At 37.1% G+C, this 22,949-nt stretch overlaps 2 protein-coding genes across 2 annotated transcripts in view; both read left to right on the top strand.

Moving 5' to 3' along the window:
* The window catches only part of ACC (acetyl-CoA carboxylase), a 776,633-nt gene that overhangs the window by 26,091 nt on the left and 727,593 nt on the right, over positions 1-22,949 (top strand). The gene's annotated exons all lie outside the window — the stretch shown is intronic.
* LOC145662769 (uncharacterized) lies at positions 3,534-13,520 on the top strand. Its single transcript, XM_081728641.1, has 2 exons — positions 3,534-13,255; positions 13,404-13,520. The coding sequence occupies exon 1, from the start codon at positions 11,331-11,333 to the stop codon at positions 12,876-12,878; it is 1,548 nt and encodes a 515-aa protein (XP_081584767.1). The 5' UTR covers positions 3,534-11,330; the 3' UTR covers positions 12,879-13,255; positions 13,404-13,520.

The following is a 22,949-nucleotide window of genomic DNA, read 5'->3' as shown; positions in this document are numbered from 1 at the left end:
AATATTCTAAAAGTTAGATAAACAGCAAAAAAAATGGAGCGATTTAATATAATATCCGAATCTCAGCAATATTATTACTAAATGTGGAAACAGCACCTGAGTATGTGACTCCGTTTTCGTGTTATTAGGTTTTAAGTATGTTGACCTTTGACCTCGATGACCACTAATTTTGGGACATGTAGTAGTTGATGACCTATTACTCAATGTGGAAACAGCACCTCAATATGTGGCTCAGTTTTCGTGTTATTAGGTTTTAAGTATGTTGACCTTTGACCTCGATGACCAGTATTTTAGAACTTGTAGTAGTTGATGACCAGTTACTAGATTTGAAAACAGCACTTCAACATGTGTCTCAGTTGTCGAGTTATTAGGTTTTAAGTATGTTGACCTTTGACCCCGATGATCATTATTTTGGAACTTGTGGTACCTGATGACCTATTACTCAATGTGGAAACAGCACCTGAGTATGTGGCTCCGTTTTCGAGATATTAGGTTTTAAGTATTTTGACCTTTGACCTCGATGGCGACTAATTTTGGAACTTGTAGTAGCTGATGACCAGTTACTAGATTTGGAAACAAGTATGATATTTGTAATCAGCATGTCCGGAAACCCCCATATACCGAGTTTCATCCAAATCGGTTAAAATTGTCATAGAAAGGGCGTATGCCACATAAACTATAGGACCCAGGTATGATACACACCCCCTCTTCTATGTCCGCCATGTTCATAGTCTCTGTCATGTTGAAATAGGGGTTGGAAAATATGCTCATAACAGAGAATGAATACACCCCTAAAATGGAGGTTTTTGTGTGTTACGTACTCTGTGTAATTTCTGCTATGTTCAATTAGGGTTGGAGAAAATGAATACACCCCCTGTGCTATGTCCGCCATGTTTCGTAGTCTCTGTCATGTTGAAATAGGGGTTGGAAAATATGCTCATAAAAGAGAACGAGTCCACCCCTAAAATGGAGGTTGTTGTGTTTGTTATCTGCTCTACTATGTGTTCGTAACTGCTATGTTGCATAGTCTTATGCTAAGGGTTTGAAAACGAATACACCCTTGCTATGTTATGTGTTATCTGCTCTTCTATGTGTTCGTAATTTCTGTTATCTTAAAATAGGGGTTGGAAAATACGCCATGTATTATCTGTTGTGCTGTGTGTTACGTAGTGTTATGTGTTATCTGCTGTGTTCGTAGGGGTTGAAAAATATGTTCATAAAAGAGAATGAATACACCCTTGTTATGTTACGTACTCTTATGTGTTATCTGTTCTGCTGTGTGTTACGTAATCTTATGTGTTATCTCCTATGTTAAAATAGGGGTTGAAAAATATGTTCATAAAAGAGAATGAATACACCCTTGTTATGTTACGTACTCTTATGTGCTCTTCTATCTGTTCGTAATCTTATGTGTTATCTCCTATGTTAAAATAGGGGTTGAAAAATATGCTCATAAAAGGGAATGAGTACACCCTTTAAAATGGAGGTCGTAAAAGAGAACGAATACACCCCCTTAAAAGTGGTCATAAAAGGGAACGAATTCACCCCTAAAATGGAGGTCGTAAAAGACCGTGGGCTCACGGTGCACGGTGTTCAATTTCCCAGTGGCTTGTGAGTTGGCTAACGGTGTTCCAGGTCTGAGCCAGATCGATCCATTTTCTACTACTGATACAGTTCTATTATTAACAGAATTATTCACATCTACTTCAATAGAAATGAATGTGACTTTAAAAAACTAACTGCAGAGAAACGGAAAATTGATTGACTCAGTTGCAAGAAAACCGTTTGAAACGAAGATAGAGCGAACTTACTTCAATCTAGTATTAAGTCATTTCACAACAAAATTTTATTCAGTTTTCCAGTAGTTCACCTCCAATATGCTAAGGCTCGTAGTCATGGGCAGCTTTGTGATTTTAATTTTGGGTAGGGCCGCTCCCTCTGGTATGAATACATATGCACATTTGATTGATTAATGACAATAAGAAATTACTTTTACAGTAGTGGTTGATGCTGTTTATTAAATAATTATTGACCATTAATACGAGTGGAAAATATATTTACTCTTTATTGTATCTTTCAGTGTTTATATATTTTTCAAAATTTTTGGGTAGGTCCTGCCTACCCGGCCTATCCGCTAAATCCGCACTGCTCTCAGTACATAAAAGGTGCCGCAGTTCACATCCTCAAGACATGTTTGGTCATATATTAAACAAAATTGCAAAAGGATGCGCAAGACGGCCCTTATCCCCAATTATCTGACCTTTTGATTTGATTGAAATTATCTACGAAAAACATACAAGTATTATAATATTGAAATTTTGTATTGCTGCTATTTACATTCACAATATAAATGTGAAAATAAAAGTATATAGAAAAGACTATTGCATATGGTATAGAATTATGTATATAAGACAAACCAGCTGATAAGGTGATATAGAATAAGGAGTAGGACACTAACATTCTTGCTTAACCCTTTTAGGATTTATGGTATATTTTTATACTATGGCGTAGTATCGTTTTTGACCGCTTATTCAGGTTCTATAAAAACATTTAAGCCGGGTTATTTTTATTGATCCAGTCAGGGATGGACCAAATACACCCTAGATGCATTTTAGAACCCGATGTTCAACTTGGGGTACCAAGTGGGGGCAGAGGGGCGTGACTTTTGTTTTTTCTTAAGGCAAATTTCAACAATTTTTCACGCCTTATTCAAATTCACGATTTCAAGATATCAAATTGAAACTTTGCATACGGGTTGTGTGTACCTGTGGGTATTTCTAAAATTTTGGGGGGTTCCTACGTGAAACCGGGGCCAGGACGGAGGGGCAAAATGTTCCGAGGGGGTGATTTTTTCAGGAAGAAACTTGTTTTTTTTTTTCGATTTTTCCAATTCAAGTGGATGATATGGACATTTGAGTGATACCGTTCGAAAGGGCTCGTTATACTGAAGAAAATGGCGTTTGAACCATGATTCTAGACCAAATAGTAATGACGCAGTAAATTTGTATAATATGTATATATGTGTGCAGGGCCTAAATTCAGACTCAATAACTTTTCTGCTCTTTGTTTTCAAGATGCAAGATTGAAATTTTGCACATTTATTATGTACATAACAGCAATTAAAAAAAAATCAGATTCCTACGTGAACCCAGGCCCAGGCCCGAGGGGCAAAGTGTTTTGGCGGGATTTCCAAAAAATCCGGGTTTTCCCCGAATTATCCGGTCCAGGTGTGTGATGCGGAGATGTGACTGATATCGTTGGAAAGAGCTTGTTATACTGAAGAAAATGGCGTTTAAACCATGACTCTAGGTCGAATAGTAATGACGCAGTACATTTTTGAAGTGTTTATATATATATATATATATATATATATATATATACGAGGAAGGTTCAATAACTATTGTCCCTGGAATATTTAAAATACTTGAGCTGGAATGGCTGATAGGGGATATTGTAGCCTAATGTCTTAGATGCCTCTATGCTAAATTTCAGAATCATAGCTGCTATATTAATATTCTTTTTTTGTCGTTTCAGGTATGAGAGGTGGCACTTAGCTTGAAAAATGGAGAAAACCGGACAACGAGCTGTCATCAAGTACCTCCAGAAAAAGGGGTTAAGCCCAGAGGAGATTCATGAGTACATGATCAGTGTGTTGGGTGATGGGGCTCCATCCTACCAGGTGGTAAAGAACTGGTGCCGCGACTTCCGTTGTGGCAGGGAAAGCTGTCAACAGGCCCCTGGTGCTGGTCCTCCAAGAACAGCATGCACCCCAGAAAACATTGATGCTGTGCATGATACGATTATAGCAGACAGACGAATTACAGTGCAACAGTTAGCAGACATCATGCACATCTCTGTAAGCTCAGTGGAAAGCATTGTGCATGAACACTTGGGATTCAGAAAGATGTCAGCGCGATGGGCACCCAAAATGTTATCTCGTGGAAATCAGAAAGACAGAGTTCGATGTTCAAGGGCTGGTTTGGAGGTTATGGGGGCAGACCTGAAACAGTTTTGTGATGGATTTGTGACAGTGGACGAGACGTGGCTCCACCACTATGATCCCGAGTCCAAACGACAGAGCATGGAGTGGCAGCACAGCAGTTCCCCTCTCCCACGCAAGTTCAAGGTGCAAGCATCAGCACGCAAGGTTATGGCCACATTTTTTGGGATGCGAAGAGTGTGCTCCTTATTGACTACCTGGGGGTTGGACACAGTATCACAGGGGTCTATTATGCAACCCTAATCCCTAAGTTACGCAAAGCAATCAAGGAAAAACGGCGTGGAATGTTGCAGCGAATTGTGCTGTTCCACCAAGATAATGCTCCGACCCCCAAAAACCATCTTACTGGTGCCGCAATCCATGCTACTGGTTTTGATGTGTTTAACACCCTCCCTACTCATCCGACTTCGCCCTAGTGACTTTCATTTGTTCCCAAAGTTGAAGGAGCACCTCTAGGGGAAGAAGTTTCACTCAAATGCAGCGGTTATTGAAGCTGTGGAGGAATGGCTCACGGCTCAGCTAGAGACTTTCTTTGAAACTGGCATAGTGGCTTTAGAGCATAGGTGGAAGAAGTGCATTACTATGAGAGGAGACTTTTTGGAAAAATAATACTCCTTATAGGTCAGGGCCAATAATTATTGAACCACTCTCGTATATATATATATATACACGAAAAATTGATTACCTTCAGACTTTCAAAAGTTTCTCCCGACCTTAGTTTTCAAGATACAAGATTGAAATTTTGCACACGTCTTACGTACATAACAACGTATTTTTTTTAAAAAAATGCAGATCCCTACGTGAACCCAGGCCCGAGCCAGAGAGGCGAAAAAGTTTGAAAAATCTCCCGGTTTTTTCCGATTTTCCCATTCTGGTGCATAATACAGACAAGCTAGAGGTACCGTTGAAAAGTATGCTCTGTCCTGAAAAAAAAAAAAAAAAAAGAGAGAGAGAGAGAGAGAGAGAGAGAAAAGGTATGAGCCATGATCCAACGATAAATTGTAAGGAAGCAGCAGCTGTTTGAGTGAGTCTAAAATTTACCTCAAAAAGTGGAAATCCTAAAAGGGTTAAAAGTCGCCTTATGCATCCTCTTGCATTGTTTACTTTATATAGGGCAAAACATGTCTTGAGGATGTGAACTGTGGCACCTTTTGCGTATTGCGACTCTTAGCATGTTAGAGATGAACTACTGAAAAAGTTAATAAAATCTTGATATTATACCAAATTAAGTTAATTTTATGTTCGTTTCAGTTACAATGTCAAACGTCTTTCTTGCAACTGAGTCAATCAATTTTCCATTTTCCCGTACTGCCGATAAAGACCTGCATCCTCGTTATTTTTGCAAGAAGAACAAGAAGAATAACATCTAAAATTTATGATGAAACTTGAAGAAATAGTTATTCTTCTTACAGCCTCTGTTAGAATTACCAAACAGATTACTACGAATGCAGTACAAAATTCAAGAAGACAAACCACAAGGAAAATTAAGACAAAACGGGCTAAATTCAAGCGACAGAATCATAGGCACAGATTAATAAAATATTTCTTTTCTTCACCTGTTATGCATCTAAAATGTTATCTGAAATTCTTTACTTTACGGAAATAACATTATTTAAAGTGCTGGAAACGCAATAAAAGACGTAAGACTGTTGGAGAAGTATATATTTTATATTTTGATCTTTGCACACACAAAAAAAATCTTGATCAGTATTTCAGAATTAAAATAAATATACATTACTGAAAATGAAAGACTGCTATATGCTACCACACAAGAACGACTTTTTAAAAATCAAATAGCATCACAGTTACTTTTCGTAATTAAAATGAATAGTCTTACTGTAATATGCTAAACGTATTTCAAATGTATTAAAGGTATAATAAATAGGAATACCCAGAACTTTTCATATGGGTGTGTGTGAAAGTAATTAAGCTAATCTGCCCTTTTATTATAACACTTTTACGTTTTATTCAGGTTTCAGCATTTTAGAAGAAAGAAAAAGTTACTTCAGTTGAAAAAATAGTCATAGAAGGTGTGCACTGGTACATCCAATACATACTCCTGTGATTTTGTTCCATGGACTTTGTCCTCGTCAGAATTTTCCTTGCATTTTGACCGCTTGGTTTTAGTTTTCGGCCTCCTTACTACAGCCACTTTATACATGAGTTCCGATCTGCATACAAACACGCTAGGAGTTAAGCTTTTTTGATTATCCTCAATGAGGGGCCCCAGATTCCCGGGTCAATAACCTAGGGGTACTTAGGACCACCTCTTCTAGATTTTGGCAGAGGTACTTTGCCCCACCCCCTAAATTTTGGCAGAGATACATAGGACCACCCCCCTTAAATTTTGGAAATTGCCAAATCTAAAAATTGGGTATAGTAGCCTAGGACCATAGTATGTACCCCTGTCAGTATTGAGGGTCCATCTCGTTCCCTTTCATGGGTAAAAAATTGCCAAAAAGTCAAATTTCGGATGGTTTTGACCTAATTTATCTCCCTTGATGAGGTCTTATTACCCTATACGGTTATATGGGAATGTACAGGGGTCCATTCCCTTTCATAAGACATGGGTATTTTGATGCACCTCTTTAGATTTTGGGAGGGGTACCTTGGCCCACCCCTTAAATTTTGGAAATTGCCCAATTTAAACATTTGGTATAATACTTGTAGTATAGGAACCTAGTATGTATCACTATGAATTTGGGTGGTCCACCTCGTTCCCTTTTAGGGGTGCAAAATTTCCAAAATATAAACGTAAGCAATACGTTGTACCACATGTTTTGTTTGTGGCCCGATTTATTCCCTTTGATGAGGTCCTATTACCTTATATGATTATATGGTCGTGTATAGGGGCCCATTTCCTATCATAAGACATGGGCACATTTGTGCACCCCTTTAAAATTTTTGGGAGGAGTACATTGACCCACCCCTTCAATTTTGGAAATGTACTAATTTAAGCATTTGGTATTATAGCACAGGACCTTCATATGTATCATGTAGGGACCCATGCCCCAAGCGTTTGCGAATGAGTCAGAGGTAGTTTGACCCGGGATTATATTACCTATTGAAATTTTGCTTATGCTTACTCAGGGGCCAGGGAATGCATAGAATCACTCTGGACACATAAGATCACCTTGATCCACATGAGGAAGGGGGGCGTATGGGACCTCGTTCCCTTTGATGAGTATAAAATATCAATTTCGGAAGTTTTTTTTAACTTATCCTATTATCTTTCACGAGACTTTTTCGTTATATAATTGAGTAATGGTTCACTTTTTAAATTTGGGAGTCAACTTGTTGCCTTTGATGAGTATCAATGATTGATTTTGGGACCTTGTTCCGTTATATGATTATTTGGAGGTGTACTTAAGATCATTCCGGTAAATTTGATAAGTGCTTCGTGATCCATTTCGTTCCGCCTCAGGGGTGAACATAGATACCTTACATGTGTTGATTGCAATCGTCCCGAGTTCGATTCTTGGTGCTAGTGGTAGGAAATTTTGAGTTGAACGTCCCCTCGAGGCTAAGCGAAACGATGATGAGAAATGGTGAAATGAGAAAACATCATAAACTTACTTGCGGATTGAAACAGAGACCTCACACATCAGAAATAAGCGCTGAGCCACCGTATTCTATTGAGAAGTTTTAGGTTTCGGTTCGAGCAGATTTACATATGAATCAACATGAGCAGGTTATGTTATATTACACATTTCTGCTCCTTGTTACGCATAGGAGTTTGTTGTTGTGAAACTGGAGAATCTGCTTTTACTACATCAGCATTTTTTTCTTAGTTGACGTACTTTTAAACTTACCTTTATATTTATGCCAAAAACAGTTTCGTAACATATCGATGAGTGTTACATTTTTTAATCAAGTTTAAGGAAAATGAATCACTCTTTAGATGTGTTAATTTGAATGTCGTAATAAATTAACGAAAGCGTATTTTTTGTCAACGGTATGATGTCATGATCAGAATTGCGATACTAGAGGTCGTAACGATTGATGTTAGGAAAAACGTTAATTACGTCACGATCGATTGTTACATGTTGTTTCGGCTCATGATACACGAAAGCTGTGTTTTCATTGGTTCTCCGTGATGTCATTTATGAATTTTCTCGTTTCTGATTGGTTAATGATGACGTCACTTTATAGTTGAACACGTTTCTGAGCTAAATAAAATTCGAAATTTTATTTTCAAGTTCTATTTCCACGAAGATCGTAAATGAACAAAGGTGTACCTCTAGTGACAGCGTAACTTTACTCCGTTTATTGGATTTGAGGTAAGTTTATTGAGATTCTATCCTTAGACACGTTTATTCTCAGTATCAATGGAATGCTTTTAAACCGTATTACGCATGAAAATAATATTGTTATCACTTTTTACTTTTAGCATGAAATATTAGGCTGTGAGGAAAAATGAATAATCATGAACGAATTAGTGAGAGTACTCCGAATAAACTGATGCTTACTTGGCCGGGGCTCGAAGTAGGGTTTCACACATTACAAGTATCGTGTTCTCTAAAACTAAGTACGAGAAGTGACATGGTTTGTTGATTTTGGTTTAGCGTCCCTTCAGTAGTGGGGCTAGGAATACAGCTTAATGTTGAATCTGAGCACATACTGGGTGTTGAACCGCTATGCTATGAGGAAACCCAGTCTCTGAAAGTTACCATTAACGTAATTTTAAAATTACAAAATTTTAGTTTTTTAAAAACTACGCACGAATTTGTTCCCCGAAAAAGTTTAACAGTGAGACGTGGACCTACAGTTTAATGTGGGATTTAATCTCTCGCCGTGAATTGAACCCAAGTCTTCCTTGTCTAACAGCTTAGCTCGAAAAAGCAGACGCATGAGATTTTGTTTCGGTTTCATGTTCGTCATACGTTTCAAAGTTCAGTGTGAGGAGAAAAATGCTTACTACAATGATTTTCTCAGTACAGTTAGAAAACAATTTCATTCATTTTTTTTTATCACTACATTATCGTAGGTCAATTACATGTTGATGTTGGTCCTGGGTTTGATTTCTAGTATGACGACAATAAAATTTTTTAACAGAAGAACTATTTAAGTTATGATAATTCTTTTAGGATTGATCGTGTAGTCATTTTGATACCGTTAAACGTGTTAGTGATCTCTGATTTGGGAATTAAATTTTAATTCGTGTTTTTTTTCATTTTAGATATTTGTTTTCTTTGCCTATTCCTTTTTGTTTTACCTTACCTTTTCCTGTTTGAATATGGCTACTTCTGGGTTTACTGTCTTGCGAGAAATTAATAGACATTATCGGCGTTTTAATCTCGAAGGACGAATGCTTGAAATTCAAATAAATACTCCGACCAGTGACACCGATATTGTTGAGTGGGTTCAGACCTCCTTTCAACATATGTTGGATTACTTATTGGAAAATGTCGACGAATCATTGATGGTTGGATTATCGATTTTATCTCACGATGAAAAGAACAAGCCGTTTTATTTATCTTTTAGGCGTGCAAGTAATCTGACACTGGAAACTTTATGAGCTTCCTTTGATCTCATCCTTCAAAGGAACGATAGTTTTCTCATGGACGAACCGTTCATTGTACATTTTCATCATGTGGATGTGCCCCGTGCATTTGGATTGGTGCGTCAAAGTCTTTTATCAAACGAGGAGTTACTAAAACGCAAGAATGGTATTTTACGTGTAAAAAACACCGACAAGAAATGTTTGGCTTATGCGATTGTGATTGCTATTGGCCTAAAGAAATATAAGGATACGAACGAGAAACTGTACAGACAATATCAGGACCAAAGAAAGTGTGTTGTTCTCCCTGACGTACATGAACTTTTGTCCAGATCCTCAGTGAATTTAGATCATGGGGGATCCGTGGAAGAATTGCGACAATTGCAACGCTACTTGACCGATTATAAACTTACCGTATACACCAGCTTTTCCGGAGAGAATATCCTGTATGAAGGGCCTGGTGGCGAAGACAAAATTCCAATCAATTTAATGTGCATCAATTCTCATTATGACATCATCACATCATTAACGTCTGTTTTTTCTACCAACTACTATTGTGTTGATTTCACAAAAAATATGATCATCGTACTGCACACGTCAAGAACTGTTCGGCCATGTGTGAGAAATGTTTGCAGAAACCGCCATGCAGTAAGACCAATATGGAGAAGCAGTGTTCAGAATGCAATCGTGAATTTTGTGGTGAAACATGCTATACAAATCATTTGACTGTACCATATCATAAAGGCCAACCAATATGCAAGGTGGTAAAACAGTGTGCCAAATGTCTACGCATTTATTCGTTTGTCCATACAGGTGAAAGAGAACATGATTGTACAGATAATTTTTGTAATGTGTGTCGTAAATACGTTATGTCTACCCACCAATGTTACATGAAGCCTGATACGACTCAATTGAAACCTGGAGTTCCATCAGTGTTACATGCCAAGAAGGCCATGATTGTTTAAGATATCGAAGCCACACAGGATACTGTCTTTGATGAAGACACGTTCATTCATAAGCCCAATTTACTGGTAGCCCAACAAGTATGTTACAACTGTGTTCAAGATGAAGATATACATCATCCGTGTGAAGTTTGTGGACAGCGGGAACATATTTTTCAAAATGATCCGATCAATGCCTTTCTTGCGTATTTACGTCAACCAAGACCCAACATCAAGCTTATTGTATCTTTGGCACATAACTCTAAGGAGTGTGATGGCCATTTTATTCTTAAATCCTTAGTGGAAGAACATGAATTGAAACCTACTTTGATCTTGAACGGAGCAAATATTTTAAGCATGAAAGTGAATCACTTATCGTTTATTGACTCCTTTAATTTCATGCCAATGGCTTTAAGCAAATTATACAAGGCATTTCATTTACTGACGACCAAAGGATATTTTCCACACTTTTTTAATACTGCTGCAAATCAAGCGTATGTGGGAAAATTACCGGATATTCGTTATTATGGTGCAGATAAAATTAAAGTTAATGAACGAGAGAAATTCATGGCATGGTACAACGAACACCAAAACGATACGTTTATTTTCCAAGAAGAATTGGTGAAATAGTGTGTCCAGGACGTCAACGTACTTCGAATGGCTTGTATATCTTTCATGACCACTTTTGAACGAGAAACTCACGTCAGTCCTTTCCTGGAGGCTATCACTTTGGCGAGTGCGTGCAATTTAGTATTTCGACGGAATTTCTTAAAACCCAACACTATTAGCATACTTCCTGCACGAGGATACCGTCACAGGAATAATCAGTCACTGATTGTTTTGCAGTGGCTTGCCTGCATGGAAGAAAAAGAGTTACATCCAATTCCACATGCAGCAAGAGGAAAAGTTTTTGTTGCTGGTTTTCATCTGGACGGTTACTATAAATATCCCGACACTGCAGTGGAACACATGTATGAATTTCAAGGTTGTAGGTTTCACGCCCCCCCCCCCTCTCTGTGTCCCTACATGCCGTGATCAGCCCATTTATGAGAACTCCGAAGAAACTATGAACTATCGCTACGAGAGAACACAGCGCAAAATGAAATTACGATCCATGGGATATAAAGTACATGAAATGTGGGAATGTAAATTTCGTCAAGTGTTAATATCCAATCCAGCATTGGCCTCTTCTTTAAGCACACATCCTTATACTAATAAGACATCATTAAATCCAAGAGACAGCTTCTATGGTGGCCGTGTTAATGCCATTAAATTGTATCACGTCGCAAATGAAAATGAAGGCGAAGAAATTCAATTTTTGGATATTGTTTCACTGTATCAATATGTCAATAAATGTGGACGGTATCCAATAGGACACCCACGAATATATCTACAGAGAGATCCAGAAATGCCTGTCATTCAAGATGTCAACGGTTTAGTCAAGTTAAAGATTTTGCCTAGCAGAAATGTCTTTCATCCAGTACTGCAATTTCACTCAAATAAGAAGTTGTTGTTTCCACTTTATGCTGCCTATGCCACAGCATTAAATCAAGATTCTAAATGTACACATTCCGACAGTGAACGAAGTCTAACAAAAACGTGGGTGTCCTATGAAATTCAAAAAGCCATTGAACTTGGGCATCAAGTAATTGAAATTTACGAAATTTGGGATTACTACATCACCGTATATGATTCAGAAACCAAGACGGGCGGATTATTCAGCGAATACATTAACACATTTTTGAAATATAAGATGGAAGCTTCTGGATGGCCGGCCAATTGCGTCACCAAAGAAGAAAAGCAGCAGTGCATTCAAGTGGTACAGCAACGTGAAGGCACAACTTTAGATGCAGCAAATATAATGACAAATTCAGCACGTCGTAGTCTTGCAAAACTCTGTTTGAATGCCTTCTGGGGACGACTCACTATAAGAGACAATTTCAGCCAAACGACCATCATTAACGACCCCAAAGAACTGTATCAGAAATTAACTGCTCCAGATACACAAGTCAACCAAATTTTACCTGTCAATGATTCGTTCTTATACCTTTATTGGCAGTATGAAAATGATGTTCCAGTACAAAATCACAATGTTAATGTTGTCCTTGGAGCATTTACAACCTATCAAGTTCGTCTTGAACTCTACAAATATTTAGAACTGCTGCAAGAAAGAGTACTATATTTCGATACAGATTCCGTGATATTCACGCAGCGACCATCAGAGCCCACAATAGAACCAGAAGTATTTCTTGGTTCAATGTCAAATGAACTGGAATCAATTGGACCAAAAGCATACATTAAAAAATTCGTGTCTGGTGGCCCAAAACGGTACGCTTTAGAAATCTACGACCCCCGACACGAAATCAACCAGTTATGTATGCAAAATTCGTGGATTCACACTCAATTATACAGCAAGCCAAAAGTTAAATTTCAATAGTCTGGAGCAAATGATCGTTAATCAATCCAGTGAAAAAATCTCCATTAGCACGCCACACAAAATTTACAGAACCCACGATCATCATCATCTCACAAAACCTGAAGAAAAGAAGTACAGTTTCAACTATAAAAAACGACGATTAATACCAGATACATACGAGACATTGTCCTATGGATATAAAAGAGCCAAAACAGAATAACAACCATGTTTTCGCTAATCCCACCAACATCACCTCCCAAAGACGGGCAAAGAGTCAATCGCAACACGAGACATGCTGCAACGATGAACGAGTTTTTTCTGATGCTACAGCGGAAACAAACTCAGTTGCAGAAGAAGACATCACCTTGCAGAAACCAGTGGAGAAAAAAGTAATTCAGGTACGTCACATTTGCTTTTATTTTTCTTACCTCACTCCCTCTTGATAAGTTAGTTTATGTTCTTGTTAGATGTTAATAATGTTTTCTTTTACAGGAAACAAAATAAATATAACCTCGTATATTCATATATTTTATTTTCTCTTTACAGAATATGTACCCGTCACGGACACGTCTTTCCTTGAAAAATAAATACACACAAACATGGAGAGAAAAAAATTCTGTTTTATTTCACATCTTAAAAATAAATGTACAGAAACATGAAGAAAAAAAGTAATTCTGTATTTTATTTCACATCCTAAATCAAATTATTTTTCTGTACCGCGATTTCAATTTCTTTTCTGAATCAGTTTACCGGTAAAATAAAATTTCTGAAATCAGTGTTTTGCGAGGAAAAAAATCAAATTAATTTTTGTTTCAGAACTTTTTTCGTGTACGAAACAAAATTCTCTTTCAGAAAAAAAAAGTGTGCACGAAACAAAATTCTCTTTCAGAAAAGTTTTGTGTACAAAATAAAATTCTGCTTCAGAAAATTTTTTGTGTATGAAACAAAACTGATTCAGGAAATTTTTTTGTGTACAAAACAAAACTGTTTCAGAAAAACGTTTGTGTACAAAACAAAATTCTGTTTCAGAAAAATTTGTGTACGAAACAAAAATCAGTTTCCGTCATGAAACTGCTCCGACTAAATGAATCGATTCAGTCTGATAGTGTTGGCAACACTGAAAAATCGCGCGACCATTGGTTTGTTGTTACAGAGAACACAACTCGACTCGAACCAACAATCCTAAAGGTCTGATTCATCTCTAACTACAGCCAACTAAACAATAAGGTTATGTTTATACGTTTCAATGCCAATGCTTAGCACTGAGTCGGCAAGGTTTCGTTCGAGGTCAAAGTCACACACAAAGTAAAAAAGATGTTAACATAGACCTTCTATCTTTCTATATGAAACATAAACTTATTGTAGAACTGCTAGCACTGAATGGTCACGGTGGCTCAGCGCTTATTTCTGATGTGTGTGGTCTCTGCTTCAATCCGCAAGCAAGTAAGTTTATGATGTTTTCTCATTTCACCATTTCTCATAATCGTTTCGCTTAGCCTCGAGAGGGACATTTAACTCAGCATTTCCTGTAACTAGGACTAAGGATCGAACTCGGACGATTGCAATGTCTATAACATAGTAATCAACACATGTAAGATATCCATGTTCACCCCTGTGGCGGAACAAAATGGATCACGAAGCACTTATCAAATTTACCGGAATGATCTTAAGTACACCTCCAAATAATCATATAACGTAATAAGGACCCAAAATCAGTCATTGATACTCATCAAAGGGAACAAGATGACTCCCAAATTTAAGAAGTGAACCATTGTTCTGAATTATATAACGAAAAAGTCTCGTGAAAGATAATAGGATAAGTTAAACAAAAAAAAATCCGAAATTGATATTTTTATACTCATCAGAGGGAACGAGGTTCCTCCCCCCCTTCCTCATGTGGATCAAGGTGATCTTATATGTCCTGAATGATTGTATGCATTTCTTTGGCCCCTGAGTAAGCATAAGCAAAATTTCAATAGGATACGCTTTAGAAAGCGGATCAAACTACCTCTGACTCATTCGCAATAACGCTATGGGGCATGGGTCCCTACATGATACATATTAAGGTCCTGTGCTATAATACCGAATGTTTAAATTGGTAAATTTCCAAAATTGAAGGGGTTGGTCAATGTACCCCTCCCAAAAATTTTAAAGGGGTGCACAAATGTACCCATGTCTTATGATAAGAAATGGGTCCCTATACATGTCCATATAATCATATAAGGTAATAGGACCTCATCAAAGGGAATAAATCGAGCCAAAAACAAAACATGTGGTACAACGTATTGCTTACGTTTATATTTTGGAAATTTTGCACCCCTAAAAGGGAACGAGGTGGACCACCCAAATTTATAGTAATACATACTAGGTTCCTATACTACAAGTATTATACCAAATGTTTAAATTGGGCAGTTTCCAAAATTTAAGGGGTGGACCAAGATACCCCTCCCAAAATTTAAAGGGGTGCATCAAAATACCCATGTCTTATGAAAGGGAATGGACCCCTGTACATTCTCATATAACCATATAGGGTAATAAGACCTCATCAAGGGGGATAAATTAGGTCAAAACCATCCGATATTTGACTTTTTGGCAATTTTTTACCCATGAAAGGGAACGAGATAGACCTTCAATACTGATAGAGGTACATACTATGGTCCTATGCTACCGTACCCAATTTCCAAAATTTAGGGGGGCGTGGTCCTATGTACCCCTGCCAAAATTTAGGGGGTGGGGCAAAGTTCCTCTGCCAAAATCTAGAGGGGTGGTCCTAAGTACCCCAGGGTCATTGACCCCGGACTTTGGGGCCCCTCATTGAGGATAATCAAAAAGGCGATCAGGCCATGCTACTACTACTAAGATCATTTAAAACATTTTCTACAAAGTCCTGGAGGGCCTTTAGGCAGAACGAGAATGGATCTTTTCAATATTGCAACCCCTTTAGTTGGGAGGGTGTAAGGAATTTATTTCCGGGGTGTCCGAAAATTTTAGGGGGTGCTGGGGGTGTAGATTAATTACTGGTTCAAACCATGGTTTAAACCATCTGTTTAAAAAAAAAACTGGTTTAAACCAAAAAAAAAAAAAAAAACGAAAAATGTTCGTAAAAGTGTAACTATTCGTAAAATTTTGATGAACACACATTTGTGGGTCACTGCCGTATATTATTCAACTTTCACTCCCGTATATTATTCGTATTATATCCAGACCTACGTGCGTGTCTGGTGGGGGGACGACGGGGACACGTCCCCCAATATTTTGAAGTACAAAATATTCAGTATTCTATTTTAATTTAATTTTTTTGCTGACGACAGAATAATATATAAATAATAATAATAATATTCATTTGGAATAGAATATTCAGGTTGTGAAACGATTTTAATAGAGTTCTTGATGTGTCTCGGGGATACCGTGAAGGTAAGCAACAAGGTAACAAATGGAATCAAAGATAATAAGCAGGTTGGGCTAGGTACTACCATTTAATTAACTTTCTTTGATGCCCCCCCCCCCCAATTTTACATGCCAGAGAGGCCAGTACCGAAATTACCTGTTCATTACTCAAAGAAATTATACTACAAAAGCATTTTTAAAAAAAATAAGTTTGAATGTTTTTTTTTTTGTGATTTTTTTATATTTTGTTATTATTGTTATGCAATTGCAATCAAAGGAAAATTCTAAAAATTGCTTCGTTTCATCGTACTTTTTTGGAGGGGGTCACACAAACCCCACGAGAGTGAATTTATTGAAATCAGATGATCTTCGGTATCTACTTATGTATGAATGTGTCAGAGTTATGCAAAGTAAGTCGTTATATTTTTTTTTTTAACTTGGACTAATAAAAGTCGTAGTGAATCAACTTAAAACTAAATTAGTTCTGTACCCTGCAGTACTTTGAAATTGTCCATATATAATTCTGTATAATGGTTTCACTTCTGCAATTGTTTATCTTTTTGTCCTTCTGAAATGATTCTTGACAATTAGACAATTATATTAACAAGTATGTAAGGATCAGTACAACGTATTTTTATCAGGAGTCTTTCGTGAGTGAGTCGGCAGACGTTCGCATTTGTGGCCAATTAGTCCCGTCTCGAGTTCAAATAAAGGACAATTTCTCTCAGATGTAACCCGTGAAGCGGTTTGAATTTCGCTTTAGGCTTATGTGGCTCCTTCCAGCATAACCCAGTTGTTGCATAGTAACACCAAGGCGAAACAAACTTATTTCTGTCCATATGTGATATAAATACATAGAGCAAATTATTTAAACGAAGAAGACCTGGTTTAAACAAACAAACAAAACAGGCTTAAACCAAAAAAAAAACGTTTTTTGTTGTTGTTTTTTTTTCAATAAATACTCTGTTTTTTGCCAACCTGGTATCACACTTATATTCTATAAACTATTATGGTCCAGGCCCCATGTAGGAAAAATTACTAATAGAAACATAATTGTACACAGAAACTTCTTACTATATGTTAAGGAAATTATTTTATAACCTATTAGCATTGAAATATGCCTTCAACGCTATAACCTAATTCCCAGAGGCGAGCCTTCGCACCTTCCAAACAATGCGTGCATTCCCAGCAATAATAGCTTCGCTTCCTGAGCAGCATAGCCCGTAAGCCTCTCTAGCGAGCTGCCGAGGCTCAAATGGAAGAGTCTGCAAGTGTTTCCAACCTACTACAGTTTGTTACCGAAAAAAAACGAAATGTCGATAAAAAAAAAAAACAAAGATAAAGGAAATATACGGTAGAAACAGGGTAGGCCCAGCCTGAGAGCCTCATAGTATGCTTCACCACTGCAGAAAGTGTATGTGGGTTGTCAGTCTTAGACATGACTGTTTCTACTATAGAAGGCATCCATCCTGGTGAAAATGGCTTGTGTCCATCTGATGCAATAAGCATTGGCAAAACACCACACAGGAGCCAAAGTCACGAGGTAAGAGTTCTTGTACACTCTGTAATTTAAAAGAGTGTATTCCTTCTTCTGCCAACACTCGCCACACATTCACATGAGACGTGTTTCGTGCCTGAGAGAGCACGCACGTACTGGTGCCAGAATTTTCTGCGACCGCTGTTAACATATTTTCTACAAACTAATGTGTGCGTACACTTCAAAGTCTTCCAATTTCTTGCCGGGGTGGTAACACTGACCCTGTTTCACGAAGTCGACTGTCCACTACCTGCAAGAAGGCGTGGGACAATAACCGTCTATTTGGAAAGCGTTCTCGATACGGACGCCTTGCTTCACGGCAATTGCAACGTGCGTCCCCATAAATAGATGCATGTCTGCTAGCTGATAGGTCGTATATGCAGCCATCTGTGTAACAGAGAGCTGGAACTGCAAATTATATTCTTTCTCACCCGCACACTAGACAAAATGGCCGTATCACCCTAAGAACACCTCAATTCGATTGATGCGATACTTGACTTGCCCAATACACCACGTCCACTGCTTTCAATACAACATACTAGTATTCTTCAATGCGTATGACAGCCTGCAGCGAAGTGCTGATCTTATCACAACAGCTGAAACATTACTGGGACGATTGCCGGAGGGAACCAAGCCTTCTAGCTCCTTTCGCGGATACAGCTGTAATGAAGGGTAAACATCGACTACGAGAGCCAGCCTTGCCTGTGTAGCACTTACAAAACTAGTATCTTTTACGTCACAGTGATCGTGTGCGAACACTCTTCGTATTGCTCCCCACCCTCTTTTGTTTTGTGAAAGGGACATCATGATGTCACGTGATACGCACTATCTGTGCGTAAGACATTGTAACATTTTTGTTATTTCTTGTAGGGTGATGTTCGATGTCGAGTGTAAGTACACGTTGTCGCAGATCGTCTCTTTTTGTGATTGTCTTTCCCTCCTACTAGTAGACTCATGTACATAACGTAAATTGTCTCTCGTATGTCACATCACATGCTTCGTTTATTCCTCAAGTATGCTGCCGTACTCAAGGTTTCGGATTTTGTGTTCCGTGATCATGTTTTCATATATGCTCTCACGATATGTTGTATTTCACGCATTTTTGCTTGTCACGGTCCTTAATGCTGCGTTCGATATCCTTTCCATACTTTGTTCTTGCTGGAAATCCCCATTTCTTTTGATTATTCCATTGCGCATGCATGCAATGAACTTTTTATAGTAATTTCTGGACGGAGCACATAAGACTCCTTTATGTTCCCTTGGAACCACTTCTCTATCTGTGATAATATTCGTCCCAGTGAGGTGTGATGCTCATTTTGCCAGCCTTTGAGCGGCTCCTATCTCGGAAACGAAGCCTCAGTTATGAAACTTGTAAATAAACTTTTTGCTTGTTTTCATATGAGAAATCGTGCTCGACAGCCTTCAGTTAGATAGTATATAGTCAGCATGGAATTCTCGTTACTGTTATTTCTAAATTTCTAGACTGCTGTTCACTAAGTTTTACGTCTAATTGTAGTAAATATCCAATTATTTCGCGGTTAACGCCGAAATATTTGTACTTCACATTGAGAAACGAAGCCAGAATTATGCTTATCTAAGACAAGCTGTAAAATAGCGTAATATAATGTGCGTAAAAACAAGTAGCAGTCACGTGTATACCATGTGAAGGACTTTCCTTTTTTCTGGCGTGATATTTTCTCAATATTTAAACCCTAAGTAGTAATAGTTTTTTTTAACTACTTCCGGCTTTAGTAGAGAGACTGAAATGGTAATATTGAAAGCTAAAATAGTAAGACATTTAGAAATGCCATTACCATGAGTTATCAAGAGTTGTAAACTCATGTTATGTTATCAAGAGTTATGAACATGTAATTGCGTAATTTACAATACTGTAATTGGGCTATAGCCTGTTGTGTTGACAATAAATAAATAAATAATACATTCTACCACTTCTGGTTAGATATGCGAGAGAAGATATTTTTCTCAGACGCTAAATCGATTCCAAAAACTTCTTTTTGCTATTATTACCATATATGTTTTTATAATCAATTTTGGAACCGTTAAGATTAGAAATCTTTATTTTCTATAAGTTCCGGTTTGAATAAAGGGATAACAAAATATAGAGAAAATATAGAACTTATTCTCGAGATGCAGGATTGATTCCAGAAGACCTCTCTCGTTATCTCTTGCCGCTTTTGCTCTATGGCGATCATCGTTGAAATCGGAAGTTCCAATTCCAATTTGAATAGAAGGTTATCGGAGGAAATGGAATCTACAATTCTTGTATTCTTAGAACGCTGAAAAAATCCAAAATACTGCTTCTTGCTATCTCTTTCTTTCTATGGTGATCAGCGTTGAAACTGGAAATCCTTCATTTTTGTTGCTTCTAGCTTGAACAGAGTTAATAAACTAGGTTGTACCTTCTGTTGGGACGCTAAATCGATGGGGAAAAATACTTATCTTATTTCGTACCGTTTTTGCTTTATAAAATCAATGTTGAAACCGAAAGTAGCAGTTAATTTATATCACTTTCGGTTTTAGTAGAGAAATGTAGGTAGATATGGTATATTATGGTATTTGGCGCTGTCTATTACCGTTTTTATGCTATGGCGATCAATGTTGAAACTGGAATGGTTAATTTCTACAATGTCTTGCTTGAATAGAGGATTATCAGATAATGTGGAATCTATTCTTGGAACATTGAATCGATTGCAAAACAACGTGTTCGAGATATCTCTTTCCGTTGCTGCTCTAATACCTGTCAACAGACGGACAGACAGGCGGACGGACGGACATAGTCGTTCTTAAGACTTTCGTTACTTATGCATAGCATAAATTGGAATTGTAAAATTAACTATAATTCTGTTGATTAAGAGGCCTCATCACTGCGAAATTAAAATACCGCTAATTTTACTGTAATTCTGTGATATCTTCAAATAGATAAAAAATAATTGAAATGTGGAACAAGAGCGCCCTAGACAATATTATTTTACATGAGGTATCGTTACCACGAGTCACCTAGTAGCTTTCCGTTTGCAGCCATTTAGAAACGCTGATAAAAAGAATAAATACTGATTTTCTAAATGGCTGGAAATCAAAATCAGATAAGTGAGTCGTGATAACTGTATCTCCTGCACAATAGTATTGTCTAGGGCGCTCTTGTTCCATATTTCAATAATGTTTTTATATATTTGAAGATATCACATAATTACTGTAAAATTAGCGGTGTTTTAATTTCGCCGCCATGAGGCCTCTTAATTGTTTTTTTAAGGATTAATTATGAAGCTAGTAATTACTCAATAAACTAGCAGTATATACTCAAGCATATTAGAATCCGTCAAGTACAGTATATGGTGAACTAGTGTTGTAAATAAAAAAAAAGGTTCGTATTTTTTCAGAAATGTACGTTTTTTTAAAAAAAACATTGCCTCTCGTTTTTTTCTTCTAAATTTCGTTTTTTTAAATAGTCATTTGTAATGCATCTTACGTCTATTTAAGTATGAAATATTTTTATGTAGGTGTAATCACCGTAAAATGCAACATAAATTAAACGCTAGATACTGATACGCTACAAATATTTTACAATTTACATGAATACCATACCTAGTAACAATTCGGGTTTCAACAGTTTTCATCAACATTAACTAAGAATAAAAGTAGAAATGAAATTTTGTTTTTTCGTGAAAACAGGCCTTTAATAAGTATGAAAATAATGTCACGAACAGTATAAAAGTCAAATAACTTGTCTAAAGGTAAAAACTAATACTAATTTGCCTAATAGTATTTTTCTAAATATCATATATAAATAATTTGTCGACTAGATATATATGATATGCAGAACCGGCTCTACCACATATGCAACACGTGCATTTGCATGGAGCGGCAAGTTTGGAGGTTACGGCAAAATCTGTCATAAGTATATTAATTAAATTAGATATTTCTTGTTGGAAACAGACTTCATGATGATGGTAGTTACACTTACTAAGCTGACCTATTTGAATACTACCTTCATAAATTATGTTTAGGTCGCATTAGTTTAAGGCCACATTGACAATGCTAAAGCAAATGGTCGAATAAATCCGAGCACAAATTGCTTGATTGTTGTCAAACGCAAGAATTCAATTCTGGAATAGTAGCGAATATCTGTTCCCTTTAGTAAGTTATCACAGTTTTGATATGACAACTAGTCTTGATTTTGTCAGAAACAAGTTCCTTATCATTGAAGATAGAAACAAGATTTTTTAAAAAGAATTAACAGATGTAGAAGAAAAATAAAAAAATAAATATAAAAGAGCTAGTTGCACTGGAATTGCAAACTGATACATTGATATTGAAGCTCGATATTGAATTCTATAAAAAGGATGACCATCTTTCCTCTGCAGGTGTGTTTGCTTTATCTTTCACTAACATAATAGATTAAAGAAAAAAAAACAGACACAACGGGATTGCATTTTTAGTAAGTATTTAAGCCTTTCTGAGTGCGACTGCACTTACCCTCCCCTTCGTTGATGATATGTATATACAAGACATAAATATAGGATGACACAATTTTAAGCAATGCAGGCTGTTTCAAAATTAACATTAGGGTTTTGAAACTTTGTAGTATCTATTACAATTAACTTACAATTATAAATATTATATAAAATGAAAGAGCAACTCAAACAGTTTTGTAGTCACGCATGTACATGCATTGTTTCTTCTGTCTGCCGTTTGAAAGAGCAAGTAGCAAAGATGGAGACTAGAGAGCAGAAAGCTTTTTGTGTTTTAATTAAGACTGAATCTGTACAGTGCAACCGTCTGTGTGAAGAATATAATGGAGACGCTTGCAACTACGTCCTTATCGTTTGTAGTTGCTATAGGTTTAAAGCCTACAGGCTACGGTTTACGTGCCAATTTCGAAAGTGAAATATTGGTGCATAACAATGAAGATTTCCTGGATCGTGTCGTCTTCAGTGATAAATCGACATTTCACCTAAGAGCTAATGTGAGCACTCATAATGTTTGCATCTGGCCGTCTGCAAATTCTCAGGAGATGGTAAAGTTGAAACGAGACTCCCCTAAATTGAACGTGTTTTATGCCATATGGTGGAAAGTTTATGGGCCTTTCTCCCTATCGACTAGATGTGTACCGTGTGACGAATGAATCTCACATCGAACACTTGTAGCAT

The sequence above is a fragment of the Thermobia domestica genome, chromosome 10, assembly GCF_964235325.1.
Source record: "Thermobia domestica chromosome 10, izTheDome1.hap1.1, whole genome shotgun sequence".
Taxonomy (NCBI): Eukaryota; Metazoa; Arthropoda; class Insecta; order Zygentoma; family Lepismatidae; genus Thermobia; species Thermobia domestica.
Note: the sequence above shows the minus strand (reverse complement) of the source record. Positions and strands in the feature narration are given on the sequence as shown.